Source organism: Castanea sativa, chromosome 5 (assembly GCF_040712315.1).
Source record: "Castanea sativa cultivar Marrone di Chiusa Pesio chromosome 5, ASM4071231v1".
NCBI lineage: Eukaryota > Viridiplantae > Streptophyta > Magnoliopsida > Fagales > Fagaceae > Castanea > Castanea sativa.
The window spans coordinates 12,645,064-12,656,062 of NC_134017.1; the positions used below are offsets into that span (position 1 = coordinate 12,645,064).

Sequence of the window (10,999 nt, forward strand, 5' to 3'; positions counted from 1 at the left end):
CTTCGCTGGCTTCAACCAATCTGACTGCCAATCAAACAAATCCAATCCGATGACTTGTTGGTTTTTGCGGTCAGCAGTGGGTTTTCTTGCTGAAAATTCGATTTCATCGGGTCGGTTGCGGGTTGGGCACAAACCCAACCCGAACCGACCCATGGACACCCCTATGCAAAACAATGGAAATCCTTTAAGTGTGCCTCAAATTTATGCCTAGTAGGAAGGACAATGCAATCATTTACTGTTTCCAAACATAAATCCACTATAAATTTCTTAAAATAGTTTTTTTTTTTTTTAATGAGTGATTTAGATTTTATAATATTATCGATATTTAAATCAATACTATTAATTATACTTTATCACCATTTTAACATTCATTTAATTAAAAAAACACTCTTAACATTTATCTCTATCTATTAAGAGAATTAAAAAAGTTAGTTATAATATTTTTGAATTCCAAAAATACTCCTAATTTAATTAACGTATCCTTATTTCTAAAGCATAAAAAATGATGCTAAAATCATAAATTGACAAAAATTAAAAACAAAAAACCTATCAATTTTCTATAAAACTATCCCATGTTCCACAAAACTTCTCACTACCCATATACACAACCAATTTTTTTTTTTGAAAGCAACTAAAAATTAAGTTAAGAACTCTAGAAAATTTATTTTTCAATTGGAAAAAAAAAAAACAACAAAAACAACAAACAAACAAAAGGCATGCAAGATTCCTTTGTATGACAACCCAACTAGGCCCATCTGATAGCCCACATACTTGAAAATAAAGCCCAAATAACTCATCTTCTATCATAGCCCAAATAACTCATCTTCTATCATAGCCCAATTACTTTTAAAATGCCCTCTCTTCCATAAATAAAAAAAACTCCCAGTCTGTCTGATGCAGAAGCAGTGCTTTTCTAGGAGTACGAGGTAAGTAACTTCCTTTAGTGCACTTCGTTTTTCATCGTATTCTTGCTCATATGTATATGTGTTTGTATAATTCTGAAAAAGGTTGTCATTTCTTTTGATTGTTGATGATGATGCTTTGCTTTGTTTGGTTACCAAGAAATTGTAGGAAAACTACGGAAAGTAATAATTTTTTTTCCCCTCAATTGTTTGGGACCCAATTGAGAAAAATAACGCCTACCCAATTGAGTTTAATGCGATTTCTTCTCATCGGAGTTTTGTTTTGATGGATTCACGTGAGTAAAATTGTCATGAAGCGCATCAGTCAGTTATTTCCTTGGAAAAATTGTGACTTTTGAGATTCTTTTAAAATAAAATTTTAAAAAAATGATGGAGCTTTGGTTGATCTAAACATATTAATTGCTTATAGGAGTAGAGGATTTCTGTTTTCCGGAGACCCTGAAAACATATAATTTTTTGAAGTAATTGAAAGGACAGTAGTAAATAATACATTTGTTGAGCTTATGGGGATTCTTTTTATTCTTTTGCTATTGAATTATATTTTTATTTTTTAGGGATTCAATGGGTTTTATAGAAGAACATCTTGTTCCATATCAGCATATTTATTTTAATTTGAAATTAGAGAAAGTGATTTCAATAGAATTTCCAAAATGGGTTATGTTTGAAGAATTTCCCTATTTTTATGGTTGAATATTCTGACACTGAATATTAAACCTCTATTTTCTTAATGATACTTCTGTAATAATTTGTTTCAACAATCTATGGTTTATGGGCAAGCGAGGCTAAAACTAATGGTTAAGTTTTCTAAATTCTAATTTGTAAAACCATTTTGTAATAATGTTTTTTAGCATGGCCATTTTATACCTTTTAGGAGTGAACCTTTATCAATATTATTTCCATCTATGATTTCTTTTTCTTTCTCTTATAAAGTAATACACCTACAGAATGTCAATAGGGATTCAAAAGGTTCACCCTGTAGTTGTTGATTTTTCTAAATTCTGAACTGTAAAATACCATTTTATAATTTTAATATTGCTTTTTAGCATGCCCATTTTGTACTTTCTAGGAGAAAATAAATATCATCAAAGTGATGCATGTTACTAATTCAGTGACTAGCAAAGTATTTTTCCAAATAGTTTTCTTTTAAGGAATTCAAATATTACATACAGTATGCCAAAAGGTTCAACCAAGAATAAACTCTAGTCTTCCCCAACCCATGTCTCCTTTTTTGCCTTATAGTGTAGTATTTGCTTTCTAATTTTTTGTTTTTTGACTTTCTGTATCAGCTTATGATGATTTCTAAGGTCGGTAGTTTTTTCCCTTGCCTTTAGTTTGCATTAGGACTTCCTAATGTTAAGGTTTACCATTTACAGGAAAAGGCTATACACACACACACATGGACATGCGCGCGCACATGCACACATATATAGTTTATGCTACAATATATATATAGCTGAGCCTGTATCATGCAGCTAACAGTAGATGCTAGGAAATGTAATTGCATTAGTATTCAAATTTTGGTGTAAACCCATAAGAAAAGTATTACCCCTATCATATTAATCTTTATATTTTGTTTTTGGAATTTCTGGTTTATTGTATTTTTTAACCTACATTGGATTTATTATTCAATGGTATTTGAGATCTACAATTGTTTATTCTTATTATAAATCTCCTAAGGAACTCATAGTTTTAATACTAATTTCAACTATTGCTCTCTGAGGATTTAATTCCAAAGTTTTCTCATATAGTCATTAACATTCTTGCTTTTTTTGAAGAATACCAGATGAAGTTCACGATTTTATAATTCTGGGAGAAGTAGTCCCACTACCTGTCTTTCACCCCCATTCTTTCATTTCATTGTATGTTTATCTAGAAACATTGGTTTGAGGACCATGCATATTCTTAACATTTCATGGAAAATAGTGATATAGGGAGCAAGTTGCTTTTCTTTTCAAGTGCATTTAGTATTGATGAACGGTCATGTCTAGTCTAAATAATGGCAAGAAGCATCTAGAAGTAGAATATGATCAATATATTGAAATTCACTTCATATGGCTTTCAAATCTTTGGTTTAGTGACTCCATATTCCCAAAACTTGGAAATTTATTATTAATTACAGTTAGTAACTAAGGTGACATAAATTTGTTTCTCTCCTGGAAGTGGCTTATACATAGTTATTTATCTTGTGATGTATTGAAGTAGATTATATAAGCATTCTGTGTTCATCCTTATAAACATCCTAAGGTGCAAATCCAATTAGCATTTGAATTGTGAAATTGGCCAACCAAGTTATTATGAAGCTTGTGATAAATTGAATATTTTAATTGTGAGTTTCCTCTCATGTTAGTTTAGTCTGGGTGCTTTCTTTAGAAGTTGACTATATGGAAGTATTGTTACTTGCTTTAACATTCATGAAACCTCCATACTTGTGCTTGTTCATTAGAAAGTTAAGTTGTAACATTTTATATGTATTCTTTCATTTTTCACATAGTGGGGATATTCTTCTCACTTTTAACTTCTGTTGTTTGAATATGCCATGGAAAGCTTTGATTTTTTATTTTATTTTAAAGGTAATAAAGTTTAATAAAAAGCACAATAAGGGGCACAACTCTACTACACAAGATGTATGCAAGGGGAACACCCAATATGAAATCTAGCATCCAAAATTCAACAGATCAAATAATTCCAACAAATTTGGAAAAGAAAATGCAGTAGCTAATATCTACTCATTGAAGAGATCACAAGAACAAAAGCTTTGGCCTCATTGCTGATGATTTACAACCTCAGGAATGCTGCATTCCTTTCTCTCCAAAGGCACCATATAGCAAAACAAAACTACCTTCCAAATTCCCCACTACAATATCTACCAATGTTCCTTTCTAGGAAGGAAATAAATCAACTACCATCCTTGGCATGAGTCATGACCCATTTAACTCAGTAAACAGAAAGGAACTTACCTTCCAATTTTTACCACTACAATGCCTACCTGGTAAGTGTCCTTTGCAACAATGCAATAAAGCAACATGACCCATTTAACACCAAACAAGAAAATTCAAGATTACATTTTTCTAGCAATGTCGAAATGAAGAAATTGATGATCCACTGTCTCCCAATTTAATTTACACAAATAGAAACAATCAGCAGTGGTTATTTGACGCATTTTCTAGCTATCTATTATAAGGATTTTTGCCAATGCTGTTATACAAGTGGAAATCCCCACTCTAGAGAAGTTTTGGCTTTCCATATACTTCTCCTAGGAAAGAGCTGCCACCCTCTGAATTTAATTCCTTATAATTGCTCTTAACCTTAAAGCCATGGCTTCTGGCAGGAGAATCATTAAATCCTACCCTCTTGATGACCCTTGGTAAAGTATACTATCTAAAAGGATAAAGAAAACCTACGGACGCTAATTCCCAATCTTGCGCCATTCTTAGAAATCTTGGATTCCAGTTAAAACTACCATCAGACCTAATGAGTGTTGTGTGCTGAAAATTGCTCTAAGGATCTTATTTGAATGGGAATAATCCTTTTTTTCATGCCTTTGCTTTGTGCAGATTTCAAACATCTTTCCTAACTGTTTTGTTTTTCTGTTTGCCAACCCCTGCCTGCTGAGGGTGTTTGATTTTGATTTTGATTGTTTATTATTTCAACCATTTTGTAATATACTTTTCTCCTTTCATGAATAATATTATCACAAGGGAAAATTTAGCCTAATGTAATATAATACTACTGCCAACAGGAGCTAGAATTGGATAAGAAAGTAGGATGAAAGGCGTCCATCACAAAAGTTCAAGGAACAAATTGTCTACTAGGGACAGAAAGAAGCTAAGTGGAGAAGATTTAAACACCGTTGATGAGACTGTTGGGCAAAGAAAGAAACTAAGTGGAGAAGATTTAAGTGAGTTGGACCATAGAGTTGAGTTCAGGGATATAATCTCCCAATTGCCTGAACACATCATCCATCACATCCTTTCTCTCCTTCGTGATACAAAAGATGCAGCTCGAACCAGTATTTTGTCAAGAAAGTGGAGGCAGATATGGACTTCATTCTCCATTTTGAAATTTGACCAACAAAAGATTCAAGAACAAGAGGGATGTCTAGAAATGAGGAACAAGACTAAGACATTTAAAGACTTTGTTGCCAACTCTCTGAATAACCACCTCAAGCGAAAATTAAGCATACAGAAATTAGTGCTACATATTACCTCATATGATTTAGAACTGGCCCCTCACATGGACCATTGGATCAATATTGCAATTGAAAACAACATGAAAGAGCTAGATCTGCATGTTGTTGTCAAGAAAAGTAGATATTATTATTTGCCTCAGACTGTTTTTGCTTCAAATACAATCACTGGATTAAGGTTACATGGGTGTAAGTTGAAATTTCGCAGCAATATAAAGCTTCCGCAACTGCAAAAATTGTATCTCCACAAAGTCCATGTTGATCAACAGATAGTTGACAATCTGATCTCCAGCTGCCCTTTAATTGAGGATTTGAGATTCGTACACTGCACAGGGTTGCAGAATCTGCAGGTTTCAAGTCTTCTCAAACTTGATAGGGTTGAGGTACACCATTGCCATGGACCGAAAGAGATCAAAGTCAATGCCCCAAAGCTTCAAACATTTTGGTATTGTGGGAAGAAATCCTTACCGTGCAAAATTGACTTGGTTGCTTGTGTATTTTTAAAAAGATTGACATTGGAGGATGCCAACATGACAGATGAAATGTTTCAAGATCAGTTTGCTAGATTTCCTTTCCTTGAGATATTGGACCTAAGCAAATGTAACAACTTGAAGAATTTAACGATTTCGAGTACACAACTAAAAAAACTTGTCTTGAGAGGATGCAAAAATCTAATGGAAGCTGACATAGATGCTCCAAATCTTTTTTCATTTGAGTATAAAGGTGATAAGATGCCTTTCTCATTTTCAAATCCTTCATCTTTGAAGGCAGCCAAATTTTCTTTTGAACCAGTACAGATAGATAGCCATGAATTCCACCTTGGAGATGCAGATCCTCTCTGGTTTTTTAGATTGAGAGAACTTCTTGAGAAGTTAAAACACTCCAGTGGCTTAAAATTGATTGTCCGCTCCAAAAAGGTAATTGCTTTTTGACTTTCTGAAAATTTTTGAACCTTAATCAACTTTCTACATCTGACAAAATATCTACTTGCTGTGTTGATTTAGAATGTCATTATACATGAAGAATTGGAAGAAGTCTTACTTCCCCCACAATCTGATCTCAAGCTTGAAATAATCAAACCATTAACATGCTTTGAAGATTTATTAGATAATTTGTTGAGGACATGTCACCCAGAGATTCTTTCAATAGTATCATCCTCCAGCAGTGAATTCCCCAAGGTATGATAGGATCTCACAAATACTGTCCACAATGCTTTATGTGTAGATTCCCTTTGTATGTAAATGTGTGTGGGTACTGGGTTGTGCACATGTGCTGTCTGTGTGGTGTTTTTTTCCCTCTATGCATCATGTTATGACCTTTCTCGTAGTTGTAATGTGTACTAGGGAAGCATAAACTTATGATTTGTGCCTCCTGGAGACGTATTGTAACTGTATTCCTTTCTTTTTTTTTTCTTATATGATGTATAGCTGGTATATGAAAAGATGATGCACAGAGGAGAGAACCCAAACTGCTGCCCATACAACACTCAAAATAAATGTTGGCGGCACTCTCTGAAGGGCATCAAGATTGAGAACTTTGAAGCAGCTTCTGGTAAAAGTACATCTGACTGGATTTCTTGGTTGAAGTCATCTCCGACTTTGCAGCACCAGACAACTAGTTATCGGTTATCTTGGTAATCTGATAAATGTGGTAGGAAACCAAAGCCCATTTTATGTTAATCAACTGGCCTTTCTTTCCAATGTAATTGAGAAACAGAGGGTGATTTCGTTGGTTCAATCCTATATAGGTGTCCAACAGTCCAAGTCTTTTTTACCCATAAAAGAGAAAAATCATCTGAAACCAGACTTCAACATTTAGACTCCGTTTTTTTTTTTTTTTGGTTAAAAGGTTAAAATATAGTTTGGAACACATTAGTAAGATGTTTTTTATGATTGGTATCTGCTTTTGTTTATCCATAATGGATTATGCTTTGAATCTTATTATGATTGATTTTCAGTAGCAGGAATATGTTCTTGCCATTGCCAAAACTGTTTGACACAAGCACATGCATTTGAGCATAAGGCATCTCATTGCCATGCATTGTATATGCATACATGATTGCATTAAGTAGTTTTCTGCTATCTGCAATAATAGGGAACCATGACTGGCAACAATACCCACAATCATATTACATAATGAAATGCTATTTCAGCTTTGAAGTAGAAGGGTATTTTATCTCCTATATCATAAAATGAATGTTACTCACTGTGAATAAGAATGATATTCTATGATTTTATCTCCTTTCCTTTTCCCTTCTCTAAGCCAGTTGTGTGCTAACTGGCGGTATCTTTATAACGGTTCCAATTGTATGGTTTGAGTAATCTAATTGGGGCTATTGTCTGCCCTTATATAAGTTCAATCCTCAAGAAGGTATGGATTTTTTAGCCCTGTCAACTTGGAAGTTGGAAGTTGGAACCAATATGGTTAACTGCGTAAAGCAAAAGGATAATTGCTAGTCTTTAAATAGTGCTGGAAATGGAATCAGATACTGCAAGGGATGTACAGTTTAGTCTCTATATTTAGCGTCTCATTCTACCACAAACCACAACCATTCTCTCATAGCACTATGCTTCTATTACGCTCTATACTCAGTATCTCCTCTTTCCAGCCATATCAACTTATATTATATGGTAAGAAATCCATTTTTCTATGATTTTTGAATCCGATACTTATTACCATCCCGGTTTTTTTTTTTTTTTTGATGAATTTTGACTCACATAAGTTTCAGTGACTCAAAAACCCTTCATTTCTTTTACTTTCTTTTTTCTCATTTATGAGTTGTTTGAAGGTAAGATTGAACCCAATGTTATCTGGTGTCCCTTTTCAGCCATAGCAGCCAGGATATAATTTCTTTTCTTTGACCATTTACTCATCGCTTTGTTTTTTATTTAATATTATTTTACAAGAATTTGAACCCCTTTCTAAAAGAATGCTTAATTGATAACCTCAATCTTTTTTTCTTTTCTTTTTTTCAATCCCATCTAAATCAATTACATCCTTCTCATATGTAAAATTAGTTCTTCCCTATCCTAAATTTTGCTCAAAACCCATATTTTATTACAATAAAAGTCAAATTCCATGAAAATAAAAATACCTAAATAAGTTTATTTCCCATACTACTAAAACAAAATTCAAGATGCATATATTTCAAATAAAAGATGAGCCAAGTATTGATTTCTTCTATCCAAGATCTTATAGATTTTTTGAGGATTACTCTATTATGGAATTCCTAAAATTTTACCCCTTCATTTTGAAACAAGTATTTGTTTAAATTTTGATACTACTCCATCTGTTTCATAATAGATGAATATGATATCTAAAATTAAAACTACAAGATCCTAGTCCAATTTTTCCTTTATGTTTATATCCTTCAAACATTAAATATTTGGACGTGTGTGGATTAAATGTTGTATAATATGAATTTCATGTTTTTGAATATAGGAAGGTGGGATAGATCGTTCAAATGGAAAAAAGAAAAGTATAATATTGCTGGGACCGTGGGGTGGAAATGGTGGGACCAATTGGGATGATGGGACCCATCATGGGATGAGAGAAATCACAATTGTGTATGACCGTTGCATTGACTCAATTCGTGTAGTGTATGATAAGAATGGCAAATCAATCCCAGCCAGTGTGGCCGATACCGTACCGGTACCGGCCGTACCGGCCGGTACGTACCGTACCGGCCAGTGCACCGGTACCGGTACACTTTTATATTGTACCGGAAAAAATACCGGCCGTACCGGCCGCGTACCGGCCATACCGGCCAATTTCGGCAATCACCGCCGGTCGGCGTCGGCAGTCTGAAAAACGCTTTTTTTTTTTTTTTTAGTTTTGTAATTTTTGAATTTTTGTAAAGGCATAATGATAACTTATTTACATTAACTTCTTAGTATTATTTGTTTTCTTAGTATGCAATGAACAACTAAGTTTTCTATTTTTTATATTGTGTTTTTTTTTTTCTTTTATTTGATACTAAAGTCTAAAACTATGAATAATTTGTTTTGAATTGAGGTAATGTTTTATAATAAACTTTTATATTTACTATAATATAAGTGAAATATTATATATTTATAAACATGGTTCTAGAGATTTTGGTATGTGTGTGTGTGTGTGTGTGTGTGTGTGTGTATATATATATATATATAAAATAGCGGTAAACCCGAAACGGTACACCGGTATTGACCGGTATCCGAAATATATCGTACCGGTGGCCAAACCGGTACAGCCTCCGGTACGGTATTGACTTCCTTGATCCCAGCAGAAAAGCATAGAGGTCTTGGAGGCAATCGAACGGCTGAGGTTAGCGCAATTTTTAGTTTTCTATTCTGCCCCCACTTAAATTCATTTCCCTATTTTAGTTTTTCCCCTAAAATTAGAAACTTTTCTTAGATCCCATGATGATGGATTTTTTTTAAAAAAAAATTTGGAAATTAGCTATTGATCTATAAATGAGCCTGATTCAAGTATTCAACTAATGGATTATATTCTTCAAAGTTTCTGAGTAATTCTTCCATAGATTTTTAAAAAAAATTTTTGATAATGAGTGGTATAAATTTTGTCATATGATCAATAATTTGTTTAAATGTCAATAACATGGAAAAATCTAAATTATTTATTTATCAATGAATAGTCCAACTTTTAAATTGAGATTTTCGCCTAACTCTCACTTCTTTTTCGCTTGAACGATTATTTAGCTTGGGCAAAAATCAAATCTTTGCTCAAACGAATTATGCAAATTTGATTTCCCTCACTTCAACAATTGGATTCTTAATCACTTTCAATTTCTAATATTACAACCTACGTATATTTTTCAACATTTGTAACATATGATTCTACGACCATTTATATTTTATTCGTCAACCACCAAACAAATAATAGAAAAGAAAGTAAGGAAACATATTTTCCTATTTCAAAAACAATACTATTTTTTTTTTTTAAATTTATTCCAGATTAAGCTGCAATACCCAGAGGAGTTCCTAGTCTCTGTGAGTGGCCACTATTGTCCTGTAGTGCATGGTGGCAGTCCAGTTATTCGATCACTCACATTCAGGAGCAATAAAAGGACCTTTGGGCCATTTGGAATCGAAGAAGGAACCCCATTTACTTTCTCAATGGATGGAGGCTTAATTGTGGGCTTCAATGGAAGAAGTGGTTGGTACCTAGATGCAATTGGGTTTCGTTTATCTCGTGTCCAAACAACAAAACTCTTCCAAAGGGTTCAGAAAAGTCTTAGAAAGCTCACAAGCACTGCTTCAAAATCTTCAGCCACCAAGGATGGTGAAATCAGAGCTTTGACTTAAAATGTTGGTGTAGCATTAATAGCTCTTTATGGTAGTGTGAACTATATTATATGTTATATTCTTAAGCTAAAGGTTACATCCTATTGTATCAAACACTTAGCATTTTCATTAATTTATTATGGAAGCTAACGGTTACATCCTATTGTATCAAACACTTAGCATTTTCATTAATTTATTATGGAAAATATTAACGAATGTCCTAAATGAATGAATTTGAGAATTTTTTTTAGAAACATTTTATAGTAAAATAATAAAGCAATTAATTTTATTAACAACTTTTTATATTTCACATAAAAATTATGTCAAAACTTTCCTATTATGGTTTATCAACAATTGTCCTCCTCACGACTCACGTAGTGTATCATTACCATGGATAACAAGTTATTATCCAGGACAAAATAACTATCATTTTATCTATTATCACCAACTTGAGATCCCAATCAAGTTGGGTTATGTGTAGATATAATGGATTGAACCCAGCCTATGGTTATAAAATAGAATCATTTTTTTTTTATAGAGAAATGTAAATAGATTCTTAGCATAATAAAATAGTTCTTTATGCTAAATTAACGATTGTGCTCTAATAC

The 10,999-nt window shown here is 33.1% G+C and overlaps 2 protein-coding genes across 2 annotated transcripts; both read left to right on the forward strand.

Annotated features, from left to right (window-relative positions):
* Positions 1-872: 872 nt before the first annotated feature.
* On the forward strand, positions 873-7,065 carry LOC142633873 (putative F-box protein At1g49610). Its single transcript, XM_075808127.1, has 4 exons — positions 873-926; positions 4,663-6,026; positions 6,114-6,287; positions 6,537-7,065. The coding sequence occupies exons 2-4, from the start codon at positions 4,689-4,691 to the stop codon at positions 6,744-6,746; spliced, it is 1,722 nt and encodes a 573-aa protein (XP_075664242.1). The 5' UTR covers positions 873-926; positions 4,663-4,688; the 3' UTR covers positions 6,747-7,065.
* A 519-nt stretch (positions 7,066-7,584) lies between these two features.
* Positions 7,585-10,509, forward strand: LOC142634745 (jacalin-related lectin 19). The gene is made up of 4 exons (XM_075809011.1): positions 7,585-7,608; positions 8,551-8,740; positions 9,374-9,411; positions 10,062-10,509. The coding sequence occupies exons 1-4, from the start codon at positions 7,585-7,587 to the stop codon at positions 10,410-10,412; spliced, it is 603 nt and encodes a 200-aa protein (XP_075665126.1). The 3' UTR covers positions 10,413-10,509.
* The last annotated feature ends 490 nt before the right edge of the window (positions 10,510-10,999 follow it).